Raw genomic sequence first — 19,285 nt, 5'->3', positions numbered from 1 at the left:
ATATAGGTGGGCAAAGAATTAGTTGTACTACTACTAAGCAGCAAAATATAGCTTAAATTCAGAAAAATTACATAAAGAAATCACCAAGAAGAAAAAAATAATGACTTTATTATCTGGATGTCTCATGTTTAGGAGTAGTAAGAATATCACATGAGATCATAAGGATCTACACAATAGGGACGATAATGAAATATATAAGAAAGATTTTCCTATTGAAACTAATTTCACCATGAACATGAGAAAGTGTTTTGAAAATAAGAACAAGGCTGAAGATTCTTACTTAGGTTTTTATACCTTAAATATAGAGTTTACAGTACTACTTAAGAAAGGAAGGTCAAGAGCCATTTCAGTCCTTACTTTGCAGATTTTGAAAATAGACTTCATTACAGTTAAGAGGAATAACTGTCATTCCAGTATACTATATGACTACATTTTATGTCTCTTAAGAGATAGAAGTAAACATTTGAGATTTTAGGAAATCTGAAGTCATTTTGTAATAGATTATCACCAAGAAAAAATACACTTGGAAGTGTATGACTGAGAGTTATAAAATAAATGAATTAAAATATTTGATAGTATAAAGGAAAATTTAGTAAAAGTTTGAGAATTTAGGCTTCATAATCTTGAATACAGGACTTTGCAATGCAGTTCACATTTATACAGTGAATTAATGAATTAAATTACATTCATTAAGGAATTACAGGGTTGACAGTAAAACTAAAAATTCAAGTTGCATATTGATTCGTGCAGCAAACTCCAAATATATTTAATAATACTGAAGGCAGTTGAATTAGACTGTATCTGTGTTAAGAATGTTTAAGAAATAGATAAAAAAGAAATAGGTAAATGGATTGAAATGTACAGTGTTGTAAAACCAAGTGGGTGTGTAATTTATATACCACAACCGAGAGGTGACTAGCAAAGAAGAAACCAGTAGGTAATTAGCAAAGGGGAGCAAAGAATAACAATAATAAAAACTGTAGAATGTTGCATTATGATACAGTTATCTGTTAGGACTTTAGATAAAAGTCCTAAACAATTTATGAAGGAGTGTCATTGACAAAATCCATTAATCCCAGTTGCCGAAAGAGAAATACTTAAAATTATGAGATAAAGACACTGAAAGGTTAAGATTATCATTCACACCTAAGAGTAAAACAATAAACTGAATGTGTTCTGTTAGTTTGCTTTCCATAGTAAAACTTAAGAGAACCAAACAACTCATTTTTACAGTGCTAAAAGGTGATAAAGTGAAAGTATAATAGTGATAAAATGTACTATGATCAGAATCCTACAGGCTTATTTTTATCCATGAGGAGATGAAAATAAAGAAAAATTATCAGATACACAATTGGAAATTATCGCTATCACTGGAGATATTATCAAACTGAGCAAATAAGTCAGTTACTGAAGGCTTGACCCCGGTCTCTGTGGAATCTGGGTACATAGGTTAAGATTGTGGGTGCTCCAGCCCCAAGACTACCTTTCAGTTTAAGCATTCTTGCTTTCTTTTTTTTCTTTTTTTTTTCTTTTTTTAGGTACTGGGAATGGAACTCACGACCTTGCACTTGCAAAGCAGATGCTTGTGCTGCTGAGCTATATCCCCAACCCCATTCCTACTTTTCTATGTTCTGTGGCTCAGGCTTCCAAGAAAGATTCTGTTAATAACAGCCTCTGAAGGTGCCCAACTGTGCTGTAATAATAAGACGAAATTGATAGTCAAGTTTATAATAAAAAGTTGAATTTGGAAGGACTTTCAACAGTATTTTAAAGCCTGAACTTTTCTTGCTATGTAAGAATTAATTTTTCACATTTCATGTGTAGTGATGTATAATCTTGGAATCCACTGTTGGAAAAAAAATACCGAGGTCATCATGCTGCTTCTGTTTTTGACATCATCACCTCTATGCTTTCTATAGTTTCTGCGTGCTCAAATTGTGCTCATTTGAAGTTCACCTTCCTCCAGAAGCCTACTGTTTTCCTTTTTTGTATTTTCTACAAAAGTTGTACGTTGTGTATTTGGCTCTAAGTATTTTCAGGTTTGTATTATGACTATGCACATGTATCTTTTTTCCTTGTTATTTAAAATTAACATAGAGAAAAACATCTACATTTCTACAAATTATAACATTGTGCCAGCATAATTCAGATGCAGAGCAGATTCATCACCAGTAAAACCCTCTGCATGCTATCCTTGTATGGTTATACTCTCCTTTATCCCTAACTATGGATCTGTGCTCTTTCACTATAGTTTTTTTCCCTTTTGAGAATGTACAGGATTCTTATAAATGGAATCACATGTTAAATAATTTTTTAAATTGAATTTGTTCAATAGTTCATTTCTCTTTTTTTGGCAAGTAGTATCCTTTGTGTGAATACCTTGCAGTTTGTTATTGTGCCAATGAAAGATATTTGGACAGTATGATTCCTTCACTTTTATTTTTCCTCAAAGTAACTTTAGCCATTTAAATTCCAGTACTTTTCCAAATATATTTTATGATCAAATTATGTTTACAGAAATGTCTTGGGATTTTGTTTGATACTTAATTGAATCTATAGGTGAATTTGGGATTGACATTTTTACTTGGAGTCTTCTAGTTCATAATTATAATATATCTCTCCATTTCTTTAGGTCTTCTTTGATGGCTTTCATCAGCTTTTTTGTAGTTTTTAGCTTATTAGTTCTGTACTGTTGAATGCTTTTCTTTTTAATTTTGGTGTTACTAAAAGTGATGCTGCTTTTGTAATTTCAGTATCTATTTTTATCTTTTTCAATATATAAAACATGACTTTGTTGTTAACTTTCTATCTCCTGATCTTGATAAACTCTCTTGCACTCTTTTTTTTTTTTTTTTTTTTTTTTTTGAGACAGGGTCTCCCTTTGCAGTTCAGGCTGGCCTTGAGCTCACTTTGTGGCCCAGGCTGGTCTCAAACTTGCAAGGATCCTCCTGCCTCAGCCTCCTGAGTGCTGGGATTGCAGGTGTGTGTCACCAGGCCCACCGCTTTTTTTATACAGATTGTTGTTAGATTTCTTTCTGTGAAGACAATGATACCATCTGCAAATTGAGACCCCCTTCCTCTTTCCTTCTTTCCATTTATTTTCTTGACTAATTTCTTGACTTCTAGTGTGAACAGGAATGATGATGACCTTTGACTTCTCCTCAGTGTTAGGGAGAAAACTTTCTGCCGCTTACCATTTGGTATGATGCTGGCCGTAGGTTTTTTACAGATGCTTCTTATCAAGTTGGGGGAGCTCCTCTTGAGTAAAGTGTTCTTTAGATTCAGTGTGGTGGATGATAGTGATAACTTTTAAAATATCGAAGCATTCTTTTATTCCTCAAATCAACCCAACTTTATCATTGTTAGACATAGACATATATATGTGTGTTTGTTTTTGTTTTGTTTGTTTGTTTTTGAGGCTTTTTGCTTCTTTGTTTAAGAAGGTTATTGGTCTACAGTTCCTTGTCTCTCTTTTCCTCCCTGTCTGCCTTGCCCATCTGCCCTCCCTCCCACCTTGCCACCCTCCTCCTCCTTTCTGCTCCTCCTCCTCCTCCTTCTCCTTCATCTCCTCCGTCTCCTTTTCCCTCTTTTCCTCCTCCACCTTCTCCTCCTCCTCCTTCTCCACCTCCTCCTTCTCCTTGCCATTCTTCCTCTTCTTCACTCTCTCTTTTTCTTACCGTCTTTGCCTGCTTTTGGTATCAGGGTAATGCAGCCCGTGAAATGAGTTGTGAGGTCCCCTCTTTCGCTTTCTGAAAGAGAATGTGTGCAGTTAGTGTATTTCTGAAATGTTTTTGTAGAATTCTAAATAAAGCCAACTGGGTTTGGAGATTAACTTTTTCAGAAAAATGCATTTTGGTATTGTATTTTAACCATAATTTCATTTTATTTAGTAGTTATACAACTACGTGCTCGCTTGTTTTATTTTAGATGACTTAATAATTTGTGGTTTTAGGGAATCACTTCATTTCTTCTAACATATCAAATTTATATGTGGAGAGCTGTTCACACTATTCATATATTTTATCTCTGTTCAGATTGGGTAATTTCTGTTGAACTCTCCCCACATTAGCTATTCATACATTTGTGTGTGTGCGCTTATGGTACTTGGTACCTTGTGCATGCTGGGCAAGCATTCTGCCACTCAGCTATGCCTCCTGCCCCATTCATTCTACTGTTAATCCAGTAGGTTTACAGTGACAGCCCCTCTTTCATTTCTGATACCGATCTTTTTCATATTTCTATTTTCTTTTTTGTTAGCCTTGATATTATGCTTATTGATTTAAATATCATTTCAAAGAAATAGCTCTTGGTTTCATTAATTTTTGTTTTCGTTTTTAGTTTCATTGATTTCTGCTATTTTCTTTATTAAACTCTTTAAGCCCTGCTTTAGCTGCATTTCTCTTCCTTTATTCTTGATAGTTCATATTTCCTTGGGTAATTTCCCTTTTTTCCCCTCAGTATCTTCCTTCTCCTAGCCTTCTTTTCTGAAGTATAATTTTGGTGGATATTGGGTTGACAATTGTTTTTTTTTCAGCACTTTCCTCTTCATGATTTTTAATGAGAAATCTGTAATCAGTTGAGTTATTGTTTATAGAGTCATAGAGGTACAGATAATATATTGTTTTGCTCTGGATCCTTTCAAGGCTTTTCTTGGCTTTTAGCTTCCAGCAGTGTGACTATAATGTATCTGGGCATTGATTTTCTTGGGTTTTTCCTTTTTTGGAGGAGTTCCCTGGTAGTTTTGAGTCTACAGATTTATAGAACATGAACATAAAACTTCAGATTTTTTTCCGCCATCAAATATTTTTCCAGTATCTCACACTTCTCTGCATCTATGACTCCAATTGGTCAATGTTTTATTATTGTCTAGAGGTTGCTGAGGTTGTGTTCATTTTCCCCATATTTTATGTCTGTTCAGATTGGGTTGAACTGTCCCCACATTTAGTGATTCTCTCGTGTGTCATCTCCATAATTGTGTAAGTCCGCTCTAGAATGTAAAACAGATTGTGAAGCAGGGTGTGGCGGTGCGTGCCTGTAATTGTAGCACTTTGGATGCTGAGGCCAGTCGAAGGCACATAGAGAGACCCTGCCCCCACCAACTATGACAGATTTTTGGTTATATATTTTTCGATAGTATTTACTGTAGAATCTTTGTCAGATTGTTTCAACATTATTGTCATTTTGACTTTGGTGTCTGTTGATTGTATTCTCAAGTGAGTTTTTCTTTATAAATCTAGTGCTTTTGGATTACATCATAGGTATGTTGTTCAGTATTATAAGGAATTGGGTCCTATTTATTTCTTACAGAGAATAGCACTATTTCGTTTTAGCAGGCAGTCATCCTGGTTGGATTCAGGTCTCAAGTTCTGACAAGTCTTCTATAATTTTGTGTATGGTGTTGGTTCAGATTTCTTTAGAACGTGTTATTTGGGTCTGACACTTGTGTGTTCTACTCAGTGATTAGTTTTGGATTTGGACAGTGATCTGTCCTGTAGGTTACTTTTCAAAGTACAAATGCTGATTTGTGTGAGCTTCTTGAACAACTTTTTATGATCACTTCCTCAAGCATTTCTCTTACCATGATCTCCTTTGTACATTCTTGTTCTCTGGGCTGTCTTCTTCAGGTGCTCTGGCGAGAAAGCTTTTATTTTTCTTTTATTTTTATTTTTCTTGCTGTACCATTGTATATGGGACAAGTAACAGGGTATATAGAGAAAAAGTAACTTGTTTGTCATACTTTCGTGGGACTTTTGAGAGGAGGGTTCTCTCCTTCAGAATTTTATGCAATTTGGAGTCTTTGAATTAGCACAGAATTGCTTGGATACTGGAATGGGACTGAACTGAGAAAAAAAAAAAAGGGGAAAAAAGAACAAAATTTTACATGGTCTGTCTGAATTTTAGGAGAGGCATTTCCACTCTTCTGCCCTTTGCTAGCATGCTTTTCCTGAGGCTCTTCTGTCTGCACTGATGCCACCTTCTCAGATTTCAGTTTCTTGAGTTCCGACTGCCTAGATGGAAAGTAAGTGGGATATCTGCTGTAGGTTTGGTATTTCTGCAATTCTTACTTTTTAAAACATTTCATCTGCTATAATATATTATTTTCCTTTAATTAAAATATTATTTAGAGCAGTCTTAGATTTACACTTAATTGGGCAGTTAGAACAGAGTTTCCATGTATGACCTCTCCTATTTCCCTTGTCAGATTTTCTTATTATGGACACCTTGAATTAGTGCAATAACATTTGTTACAACTAACTGATATTTATATGTTATTTCTCACTGAAGTCTTTAAATTAGAGCTCACTCACTTTGTTGTATAGTTTTATGGGTTTTGACAAATGCATATTGTCAGGTATCCATCATTACTTTATCATATGGAGTGATTTTACAGCCCTGATATTGCCTTGGGTTGTACCTATTTATCTGTCTTCCACCTGTGCTTAAAAATCACTTATCACTTATCTTCTCACTGTTTCTGTGTTTTGCCATTTCTTAAATGGTAAATAGTTGGAATCATAGAATGTGGAGTATCTGAGGAAAGCCTCAGCCAGTGAGCAAAATTAGCCAAAGATTGAGGCCATTAGAATACAATGAAAATACCACAGCACCAGGCTTCCCAAGCTGTTAGGTTTGACACCTCCCTGATTGCCTTCTCTCTGGTACTTCTTTTTTGATTACTATTTTCCATTGAAAATTTATAAGTATCCTGTGGAGAGAAGTGTAAGTTAAAAGTCAGTATCTTTCTCATCATCTATTAGTCTATTTATATTACCATCCAGTGATGACTTTTGCTTGGTGTGTAATCACTTTCTCCTTGCCCCATCCCAATTGTTCTTCCCTTTAAAAAAAAAGATAAACATAACAATGAAGGCAAGTTTCAAAACAGGTTATTAGGACAGTTACAATAGTTGGTACACTGTACTGTTGTCTTCCTGGTAGTTGTTCAGAGTAGAAGGTATATGTATGCTACCTTGTTTATACAATAATAACACAAGACTTTCTTTTTAATGAACTAAGAGAAACTAGCTGTGTAACAGTCTTAACTATCTTGAATATATTATATATACATGTATTTTTTTCCTTTTTTCCTTTCTTCATTTCCCCTTCCCCATCACAGTTTCTTTTTTCTTTTCTCACAGTGTACTTTTCTTTGGAACAGTTTCTTCCCAATTCATAGTATCTGTTGTATATTCTGGATCTTATTTACTTGTTTGTTTTTTTCGCACTAGCAAATAAATACATGAACAAATATTCAACATCATTGATCATTCAAGAGATGCAAATTCAAACAACACTGAGATTCTATCTCACCCCAGAAAGAATGGCTGTCATCAAGAAATCAACCAATAACAGATGCTGGAGGGGCTGGAGGGGAAAAGGAACGCTTCTCCACTGCTGGTGGGAGTGTAGTCTGTTGCAGCCACTGTGGAAATCAGTGTGGAGATCCCTCAAAAAAACTGGGATTGGAGGTCCCATTTGACCCAGTTATTCCCCTTCTAGTTATCTTCCCAGAAGAATTAAAATATCATACTGCAGTGATATATGTACACCCATGTTGATAGCAGCACAATTTTAATAGCTAAATATTGGAAACAACCCAGATGTCCATCAGCTGAAAAGTGGATAAGAAAGATGCTATTTTTTATATGATGGAGTACTACTCAGCAATAAAAAAGGATAAAATGGAGTCTTTTATAGGTAAATGGATTCAACTTAAGACCATACTCATAAGTGAACTAAATCAGACCCATATGTGTAAACATCATATTGTCTCACTAGTGCGGAAAAAAACCAATCACTTTTGCAGTTTTGAGGGTGGAGTCCTGCTGCTTCTTATGATGCCCTCAGGCCATCTTTTTGATTCTCTTTTTTCTCAGTAGTGAAGATTTCCTCAGCTCTATCTTTGCTGTCCATAGCTTTACTGGAGCTTCCTTTCTGGCCAAACACATGCTTTAAATCATTCTGCTGGGCTCTTTGCTCTTGATTCTCAACATAAATCTGGCTAAAAGCCCCCAACAGTAGCCATGCCACTGCCTCAACTTTAGATTGCCTTGAAATTTCTTCTGCCACCCTTAATCTCAGTTTCAGGCAATCTCTGGACACAAGCAGAATGCAGACAAACTTTCTGCCAAACTGTAATGCATATCAACTGGAGTGCAACAGCTAATATTATATTCCTCCCAGCAGAAAACTCCTGAGCCTGCTCTTTACTGGCAGGATTTGCATCAGCCTTCTGCTCTTGTGAGCTCTGACCAGACTCTCCCATACGGAGCAGCCTAAGGCTTTCCAGCACTACTTTTCCAGCCAGCATCTCTGAACCTTTCCAATCTCTTCCCACAAGCCATTCCCAAAGGCTCTTGAACCACGGTCAGGTATAGTCATAGCAACAACTCCACTTTTCTGGTCCCAGATTTGTTGTAGTCAGGGTTTACAAAGGAATAGATTTATACAAGACACATCATTTATAGTATTATTTTATAATATTCACCCAAAAAGTCAAATGCAGAAGAGTGCAAGAGCTCTGCCCATGGACTAGAGACCCAAAGAATCCAGCTCAGGCCTGGATCCCTCAGCAATGTCCTGTGTGAGTTCAGTTGAAGACCTAGAGTCCATGGCAATGACACCCACAAGTCTAGTCAGAGACCTTGAGCCCACGACAATGTCTCATGCAAGTCTGTATCAAGGATCTGCACTGAGAAGGCTCGAAGGTCAGTGGTGGAAGCTAGAAGGTCTGCACCAGCAGAATGAAGGATCTGTGCCAGCAGGTGAGGGATCTGCACCAGAGCCATGGAGTGATGCTCAAAGTAAGGACCAGAGCTCTCCTGAAAAGAACCACAGCCATCCTTAGTGACAGTGAGGACCCAAGTTCCTCCAGTGATAAGAATAGCTGAGTTCGTGTCAGAAAAACCAGTGTGACAAGATTCTGCAGGAGAATTAACAGTGCACCATCTTCCCCTCCAGTTTTCCTTTTATGCTGTTGGCAACAATCCTCAGGTGGGCCTCCCACACCTAGAACCACACTGATTCAGTTCAGCTGGGTGTTACAAGTTGATCATTAATTAATCCACTGAAGTAAAATTCATTATCATGCATTTTATTTCTTAGGTGACTCATCTTACCTTTCCAGCCTTGGAATCAGCTGTTTATTGAAGCAGCTCTCATTTATTTTATTGGAAATATTAACTAGAAACCATAAGCCTTTTGTGTTGATTTTATTAATTACTGTCCATATCTTTAGTTTCCTAAATTAAGTTGGCCAGTCATGTTACTCATTTTTCACATTTCTTAAAAAACACTTAATGCTATAAATTTCTTTCTATGCGCAAGTTTATTGTTTACTTAATTCACGGAATACTCAACAGCTTGTACTTGGCCTTAGTCTAGGTGCTTACAACATATGACTAAAGCAAAATATTTCTATTTTTCTGGAATTGACATTCTTGCAAAGGGAGATAAAAAAGAAGCATTTTAATTGCATCCTAACTAGTTTTTATGTTTCCACTAGTAGTTATTCTAACGTATTTTCTAATTTCTGTTGTGATTTTTTTTCCTCCTGTGATTTTGGAGATTTAACCTAGGGCCTTTACACTGAATTGCCCAGGAGAGGCTTGAAGTCATGATCCTCCTGCCTCCATCTTTTAGAGTGCTGGGATTACACGTGTGCATCACTGTACCCAACTTCTATTATTTGTTTTTCATGCAGGCACCATCCACTGTGGTCAGAGAACATGACCTTAATACTTAAGTCCATATTTATTGAGATTTGCTTTCTGATTAAAAATACGGAGTTTGAAAAAATAGAAAAACTATTACCTGCATTGTCTCCATCTGTATTTGTCTGTTTGCCTACACATTATGAAATGGCATTTAAAAAATTTCATTACTTTTGTTATTGTTATCTATTTTTCCCTCTAGTTCTGCTAGTTTTTAATTTATATATTTTGAAAGAGCATCATTAGGTAATTGCTTTCAATTATCTAATACTTGTTCCTATCTTTCTGTTACATCATTGCTTTGGAATAACATGTTACTTAATCCTTTTCTCCTGAGATTTGTTTGCTTTTTAAAATTCAACATTTAGCCTACTTTCAGTTAGTTTTGGCGTACCAATTTACCTCCTGTCTATTTTGTTCCTCTGCATCTCTAAGTTTCAAGAGTATGTCTTTTTAAAAAAACTATCTGACAGTTCTTTTAGCTGATGAACTTAGTCTGTTTAAATTTGTTATGATTGTTGACCTGTTTTAACAAATTTAAAACATCATGGAGGGGCCGGGGATATATCTCAGTGGCACAGCGCCTGCCTGGCAAGCACAAGGTCCTGAGTTTGACTCCTGCTTCATACATACCTATCTACATACATACATACATAAATAAAACAAACTTCATGAGTTATAGGATGCATCATTGTTTTATGTATATGTGTTGACCTCTGTTAGATTATATATATAATGCCTACTGCTGCTTATTTTAAAGTATGACAAAATACCTTTAAAAGTGTCTTATGTGTAGAATTTAAAAGTTATTGCAGTCATATCTTAATGAATTTTTTTAACTAATATTAAATGAATAGGACATTGATCATCTTAATCCTTATTTTTTGTTAGTGTTTTTAGTTGCAGTTTTACATTTATGTGTGAGTAGGTGATGAATATCTTATTTTTCCAACAGACCGCCAAAACAGAGATCATGATTATTTTTTGTCAAAATTTAATTTCACTAGCTAGAATGGAGCATGGCTTATAGCAGAAATAAAAATTCATTTCATTAATTAACTGATTATTGTAATGTAAATAAACACCATAGTAACTGAAACAATTTGTTCATACAAAACATCCATCTCTTAGAGCTTTCTAGTCAACTGATTTTAGATTTAGGTTTCTAATGTAACCTGACTTAGAAGTTTATAGAGACTGTTGTGTAGCTGTCAGTGACAAGTCTGGGAATGTTTCAGGTACAGGAACATGATTATGTTTGTATAAAATAATATAAGATTCAAATTATAAAGTAGTAGCAATATACTGACTAAAATCAGAAAGGAGTAGAAGCTTGGACTGGTTGATACCTTTTTGTGAGAATAGTAACATAATAACTTATTTATAAAGTTGAAAAATCTTCTGCACTTTTTAGCTTCTTACATTTTGTTATGTTTAAAGATTGGCCATTTGTTTTTAAATAAGAGGCGATAAATTTCTATTGTCTACCTCAGGAAACAAAGCCATTTCTCTAGGGTAGGTCCCATTCTTTGTGGACCTACAATGGGGCAGGCCTCCTTCTCCCTAGCTTTGGCCATTATACTCCTAATACCTGTCACAGAGCCTTCCATATTCTAGCTCCTTAATAAATATTGGTTAGTTGTATATGTGAAAAAATAGGTGGACAATAGATGAATAAAAGAATGAGTGACAAAATTTGAGACAGACAGTAGAAATAAATGTACATATAAATTTCTTATTAAGATTTGGAAATGGAATGTGTAATCCTTCTAGATAATGTACAGCAGCAGTCCCCAACCTTTTGGCATCAGGGTCTGGTTTCATAGAAAACAGTTTTCCCTTTGTTTGGGTTAGGGGAGTGTTGGTTGTGGGATGATTCAAACGCATTACATTTATTGTGTAGTTTACTAGTATTATGTATTTTATAAGGCAGTAATTACTCAACTCACCATAATGCAGAAGGAGTGGGAGCCCTTAGGTTGTTTCCTGCAACCAGGTAGTCACAACTGGGGGTAATGGGAGACGTGACACCCAATGAGCACCATAATCTTGTTTTGATTGCTCTCACCCCAGAAAACTCTGCTTCACAATGACAGCATGTTGGAAATGGAGGTGGACTTTTCAGTGTCTTTGTGGCAATCTCATGATACTCTACGTTGATTTTGATCTAGAATGGGGGAGTTTTGAAGGTTTTCTTTGCCATCTTAAGCAGTTGACTCTCTTCTAGTGCAAAGTTGATTCACCTGGTGTATTTGCAATGGGTCATAATTCTATTTCTTCCCAGACTGGGGATCTTTTGTGGTTGGCAGGTAATGCTGAAACTCTTCTCAAATATGAGATAGGTGATCATGCACCAGCTGGGAGAATGAAGGCCCTGGGTCAGCCTCTTCTGTGATCTTTGTTAATGCTTGAAACATGGCACACATCCCAATGTTCACTTGTTAGCCCCTCCAGTGTGGCTTTGAGTCATCTACCAACTTGAACACAGCTGTTGTTCCCCTTTGAAGTGACAGATTGAGTTCCTTGAGCAGGTTGAATACGTCACACTAATAGGCAAGGTTTGCAATCCATTCTGTGTCACTGAAATGTACTGTCAGTAGTTGCTGTTTTTCTAAAAGAAATATCTGGAGCAGCTTTTGTTACTTAAAAACTGGCTAGTAATCACGTTCCTAGATCCCACGCATGCCCAGTTCACAGTAGGGCGCCTGCTTCCATGAAAATCCAGTGCCTCTGCTGATCCCATAGGAGGTGGAGCTCAGGCTGTAATGCCAGCAGTGCGGGACAGCTGCAAATATAGGTGGCGCTGTGCTCACGCACCACAGACCACTGCCTGCTGTGTGCCATTTCTAATGGGCCGTGGACCACTTGGGGACCGCTGATGGGCAGGGAAGGGTTGGCTCATTCTAAAATTTAAAGGTTGTATTTTTAAAAAGTTGAATTAAACTATGTGAAATATAAATTTAAAAATGAAGATAACTTGAACTTATGAGATACATATTGTGTAATGTGGGAATAATTGATAACTAGGTTCAGAAATTGATTTTTAAAAACATTATTCTCATTTTCACTCAATTTACTCTAGAATTTTATCAAGTAGAAATTATTTTAAACTTAAACGTTCTACTTAAAATTAATCAGTTTTCTGAATTATCGTAGATTCTCGTTTAGTGAAATGGAATCAATAGATTTTACTCTATATCATCTATTTAGTTTAATGCCATATCCCTAGGAAATATTTTCCCCTACATTTTTGATCTGCTTGGTTAATATCACCTGTTGGTTTCCATTTCTGAGTTTTTGAGTATGGATTATGGTTAAGAGTATGGGCGTGATGTCAGATTGATCTGAGTGTCAGTCCCTACTCTACTGTCCCTTGATAAATTGTTGAACTTCTCAAACTTTATTAGCTTCTGTGTAAAATGCGGATGATACTACTCTAAGAGCTTGTTAGGAGAATACAGTACATTAACATATATAACTGCTTAGTACAGTCTCTGGTAGGTACTTGGTAATTGGGAGCAACTGTTATTTTTCTGTTGTGCTCTTTCTGCAGCTTTCCCCACAAATAAACAAGACAGAGATGCGAGCCATGTAATAAAGGTGGTAAGTGCTGTTTCTAAGTTTATATTTTACGTATATTTGACTTCTTCCCTTATTCCTTTGTTTTTGTAAAAATATTTTCCTTTTTATTATTTATACTTATTAATGAACCTACTGGTTGTAATATATTCTTACCTTATTAAAATATTAAGACTGAAGAATGAATCACTGTTCTGTATCACTCTGCATCATCCTGGGACCGTATATGGAAATCTGTTCTTCCTCTACTCTTCCCTCCTTTTTCTTCCCTGCATGGTAAGGTCCTTAAAGACAACCGTGAGACTTCATTTCTGTGTGTATGGCCTATGTGCCTTTACAAACAATAAAATAGGTACTCAGTAAAGCTATGAGGAGTGCGCCCCGAGGGTAATTTCCAGTGTCTACCCTGATGTACATCTTAGTGTACAGCAAATGTCTATGTACGCTTATGTATATAATTCTTAGAGCTTTTAGCATTGCTTTCCATAAGACTACTTTCATGTGTAAGACTATATTGGGATAAGAGTACAATATGTTGTTTAGAAATGAGATTTGGAAGTTTATTTAGTGTTTTCTGAGAATTTTAGTGGAAATCTGGTGCCTATGTTTTCTAAAAAATGATTCAAGTATTATTTTATATTACATATGTGTACTCATTTTCACAGTTGAAATGCCAGTTCCATCTTTAGTATTATTATTTTCCTAGTAAAATTAATTATTCTTTTCTTTCATAGGAATATCAAGAAAATGGTCCATTATTTTCAGAACTAAAATTTTATCAGAGAGCCGCAAAAAAAGACTGTAGTAAGTAAAATTAACAAAGCAAGCTACTTCTATATATGTGCTTTCTAAAGTGAGTGTTAATATTTTGGTCTTTTTCTGGCCTTCTGGAAAATTCTTTTCCATAAGAAATTTTATTGTAAAGCGATACAGTTAACTGTTACAGCATATAAAAGCAAGGCAGATGGTATACTGATCTTGATATGGCATACATAATTGGTTATATATTTTAAGTCAAAGTTGTTTCTGTTGCTTTACATAAAATTCTGAGTTGTTGATCTAAGCTACAAGGAGTTCTCCAAGATAGTAGGATGAAATTATTTCTTTTTTTGTTTTGCATTTTTGAGACAAGGTCTCACTTTGTAGCTCAGGCTGGCCTTGAATTTATAGTGATCATTTTGCCTCAGTCTACTGAGTGCTGGGATTATAGACGTGCACCACCATGCATCACCATGAAATTAGTATTTGATTTTACAAAGAACTATTTGGATAGGGAGGATATAAGAAAAATATATTAAAATAGGAAGTAGGCATATATACAAAAGAAATGATTATGAAATGGATTAGAATAAGGTATGTGAAAATGATTAAATGTCAAGATATTTAATAAATATTAGAAACTTGAATGTTGGAAAATTAGAAGCTTGCATGTTGGGAAATACCATGTGTAAAACCTAGCAGAGGAAGTGAAATGAATATGAGCAGAGATGAAGAATAAAGCATTTAGCAAATTCCATGTGACATAGGTGGGCTAAGTAGAACATTGAGGAGGTTGATGGAAATGAGGACCAGTATAATCGTGGTTAGGAGAAAGCAGAATGGGTCTGACCTGAGTAATTACCTTTGTTCTTCTTACCAAAGCATTACATCTGTAGTCTTTACTAACTCCTTAAACTAAGAGTGACAAATAGAACCCATTAAACTTGATTGTGTATCAGTAAAGCTGTCTTAAACATGAAACACATATGGTAGAGAAGTAAAAAAAAATGATTAAACTATCTGATTGTTTAAATGGATTTGTATAACAATTTCAGAGTGAAATGATTTTTTTGCCCAATTTCTATCTTTTGGACTGTGTGGTTTTAGATTTTTAAATACAGGTAATAAGGGTGAAGAGGTCTCTCTCTACGGGTCTCTGTAGTTAACATATGTTATAGTTAGAAATTTAGCTAGCATGTAAGGCGATTATTTTCTTCATGAATAGAAACATTTGTGAGTACAGTACCAAAGTATTTTATAAATCTGAGACTCGTTTTTGTTTTAATTGGTTTGATTTAAAAAGTCAGTGTGTGTATGTATGTGAATTATAGTGATAACACATAGAATTTGGCCATTTAACAAGTGTATTTATGTATTTATTTATTTATTTATTTTTATTTATTTTTTTGTCTTTTTGAGACAGGGTCTTGCTATTCAGTTCACGCTGACCTTGAGCTCACTTTGTAGCCCAGGCTGGCCTCGAACTCACAACGATCCTCCTGCCTCAGCCTCCTGAGTGCTGGGATTGCAGGCGTGTGCCACCATGCCTGGCTGAAGCATATTTATTTTTAAGATTTTTGTATTTTAGGAAGTTCTAATTACTGTTTTGGTTAGCTAAATAAGTCTTAGCATCTATGCAAATATAAAATCATTCCTTTCTAAATAATGTGAATCATTTTACTTTTAAATTTGTCTTTGCAGTCAAAAAGTGGATAGAACTCAAACAACTTGATTACTTAGGAATTCCTCTGTTTTATGGATCTGGTATAACTGAATTCAAGGGAAGAAGGTAAAAAGAAATTATCATTAAATGTTATAATCATATATTATCAGATTATATAATCAATTACATATTATAATCAAATAGCTATTCCTCGTGTGATCTAATAGATGTATGTTCCTGTGAATCACATGGCACAAGACATGGCAGCTTACAGCAACAAAGGCACAATAACTTGGTTTCTGTGGGTCAGGAATCCTCATGGGACCTCTCTGGGTGTTTCAGCTCAAAATCTCATAGAACAGAGTCAGCTGTGTGCTGGGCTACAGTCTTCTCAGAGGTTGACTAGGGAAAGAACTGTATCTACTTTTGGGAATGATCCTGTACAGCGTTCTCTTCTAGAAAACAAACTTCAAACTAAATATGGAATAGTATATTTTTGCAAACTAAGAACAGTATTATTAATGTGTGTTCATTCTCTAAAAGTTCAGATTGTATCATATTTTACACATCATTGTTAGATGGGAGGTATTTTTCCTTGTTTCAAATTCACTAATAGATGGTTATAAGCATTATTGTCTCGGAGATGTCATTTTGATCTCTCTCTTACAGTTACAGGTTTATGGTAATGGAAAGATTGGGAGTAGATTTACAGAAGCTCTCAGACCAGAATGGGACTTTTAGAAAGTCAACTGTCCTACAGTTAGGTCTCCGGATGGTAAGAAGGAGTGACTTTATTTCACAAGCTCCATTTTTTAATTATTTACTTCTTCCATTGTACAAATCTTTCTTCATTGTGGAATTATCAGAAAATGAAGGATTATTGCTCTAGAAATGTCAGTTATTGAGAGTAGAGGTAACTTTGGTGAAATCGGTAACAGTGGGGTCTATAAATGGCAGAATGTGCTGTGTGTGGCACTGCAGACTCAATAGGAATTGGTTTTACAGTCTGATCTTTTTGTTTCTCACAGCTTTATTTTATATATCAGAATAAGCTTGAACTGCTGTAAGAATAACCTCTTTTGTCACTTATATTTGTAGCCGTGCGAGCTCTGGCCATATATATTACGTTTTTATACTAAACATATAATGCTATAAGGGTATTTAGAAGTTTTTAGTATGAATTAGAGTTGGCAGTATTAATTGTGACAATGAATAACACATACTTTAATAAAAAAGCATTCAAATCTTAATAGCACACATGAATATGTTTGTTTATACTACATACAGTATTTGTCTTGTATTATTTTGCTTAAGTCTCATTTTATTTTTCCATTTTAAGTAGAAGGAAACTATCATGCTGGGTTGTGGTGTGTCAAATGGAACTTATTAATTTTCCCGTTCATCCATTCATCCATTCAACAAGCCAGTAAACGTTTATTGAACACTAGGTGTGTGTAGCATGTAAGGACAAAGGTCTTTAAAGAAGAATCTCAGAATGTCTCTCTTACTGTACACAGAAGGAATGCCCGGGGACGTGGTGTTTGGTTCTGAGGTCCCCAGGACTTGATTTCCAATTATCGCTTGGGTGAAAAACTGCTGAGCGGGTTTCACGATTACTGTACTGTAGATCTCAGACACTGTGCTCTTCCTGCTGTGGGGTCTGGCCGCTGGGCTGTCAGTAGCATAGGTACAGGCATTGTTGGTTCTGGGCTCTTCCCATTTGTGGTCCATTTAGAACACTTGATATTTGAAGATCATTTTATTCAACATTTTTCCAGGATGAGCAACTGGAAATGCTATTTTAGAATAACTAAACTGTGATTGTGAAATAGATCACTTTGTCATTGTTAATATAAAAATCTCCTGTTACTCTATATTTAAAATATCTAAGTTGATCGTGGGTTCTAAATAGCAGTATAAAGCCAGCAGTGTAACGTTATATTCTTTTTTTCTTTTCACAGCTGGATGTACTGGAATATATACATGAAAATGAATATGTTCATGGTGATATAAAAGCAGCAAATCTACTTTTGGGTTATAAAAGTCCAGATCGGGTAAATACAGTATTAAGCTTTTCTGGTCAAGAAGAGTTCTCAAAATACCATACTGAAATATTGTAAAATAAACTGTTAACTGTGAGCAGTTTAGAAATGAGGGCTTCACATGATGAATGTTTTAATTTATCTCACCTTGGTTATCTAATTTAATCCTTGCACTACACTAATGAGCAATATGATGAAGAAACTGAGGGTCGGAGGGGTCAAGTCATTTGTCGGTGGGCACATAGTGAAGAAAGGGCTAACCAAGACTCCAGATTCCCAGGAAGATATCGTGTAGCTAAGCTCAGAACCATCAAAATCTAGTGAGAGAAGGGTGGATTTACACAGTGGGGGAAAAAGAAAGTCAGTACGATATATGCTCTTTTCCTGCAATATAACCCATTAAGTCTGAAATGGAGAAGCACTTCCGGGAGAACTTGCTGTGATGATGGAAGTCCTCTGTGTCTGTGCAGGGTGGTGGCCATTAACATGTGGCTGTTCAGCGCCTGAATCGTGGGTCGTACATACCATCTGCTGGCAAATACGTGGAGCAGTGGGGACTGTCCTTCATTGCGGGTGGGGATGCAGAATGGTGTAGCCACTTTGGAACACAGTTGTCATAGTTTCTTAGGGAATTAAAGCATTCTTACAATACTGTCCAGTAATTATGCGCCTTGGCATTTACCGAAAGCAGTTCAAAACCTACATATACCCCACAAAACTTTTATATGTACATGTAAGGCAGTTTTATTCATGTATGTCTGTATGATTCCAACTCTCTGATACTTGAAAAATCTAAAACTTGGAGAAAGTAAAAACATCCATAATTACCTGTTATTAGACCAAGCATAGAAGGTTTTCAGGAGAGTAAAACGCTTCTGTATTCTGTAATGGTCGATGTATGTCATTATTTTTTGTGGAGACCTATAGAGTGTGAACCTAGAGTGAAGCTCAGTGTAAAAGTTGGGCTTTGGGTAATGATGACATGTCCATATAGCTTTATCTCTCATTACACCTGTACCACACTGGTGAGGGATATGGGTAGTTAGGAGGCTGGAGGTGAATGGAAACTCACTGTACTTCCACTTATTTTTAACTACGTTGACCCTAAAACTTCTCTAGAAAATTTAAGTCAACTATTAAAATGTGCCTAAGGAACTGAATTTGCATTGTAACATAATTTAAATAACTACACGTAACTAGTAGTCACTGTAATAGCGCAGGGTTAAAGAACTAAAAATTTGTGTCTTAGAAATAATATAATTGAATGGGCAGCTGAGATGAATACACACTTCTCAGATAATGAAATACAAATGGCAAATAAATACATGAGAAAATGTTTAACACCATTAGTCATGCAACAAATGCCAATTAAAACAATATTGAGATTCCACTTTACCCCGGTGAGAATGGCTAGCATTAAGAAATCAACCAATAACAAATGCTGGCGAGGCTGTGGAGAAATAGGAACCCTTCTCCACTGCTGGTGGGAATGCAGACTGGTGAAACCACTGTGGAAATCAGTTTGGAGA

General features: G+C 35.7%; 1 protein-coding gene across 1 annotated transcript in view; it reads left to right on the top strand.

The window, feature by feature from the left end:
- The window catches only part of Vrk2 (vaccinia related kinase 2), a gene marked incomplete at its 5' end in the record, with an annotated part of 90,680 nt that overhangs the window by 10,892 nt on the left and 60,503 nt on the right, over positions 1–19,285 (top strand). The window contains 5 exon segments of the mRNA XM_013514668.1: positions 13,267–13,316; positions 14,027–14,096; positions 15,753–15,840; positions 16,384–16,489; positions 17,676–17,768. Of these exon segments, the coding sequence (XP_013370122.1) occupies positions 13,267–13,316; positions 14,027–14,096; positions 15,753–15,840; positions 16,384–16,489; positions 17,676–17,768 (407 nt within the window).

Source organism: Chinchilla lanigera, unplaced genomic scaffold (genome assembly GCF_000276665.1).
Source record: "Chinchilla lanigera isolate Chin_1 unplaced genomic scaffold, ChiLan1.0 scaffold00023, whole genome shotgun sequence".
NCBI classification, from domain to species: domain Eukaryota; kingdom Metazoa; phylum Chordata; class Mammalia; order Rodentia; family Chinchillidae; genus Chinchilla; species Chinchilla lanigera.
Note: the sequence above shows the minus strand (reverse complement) of the source record. Positions and strands in the feature narration are given on the sequence as shown.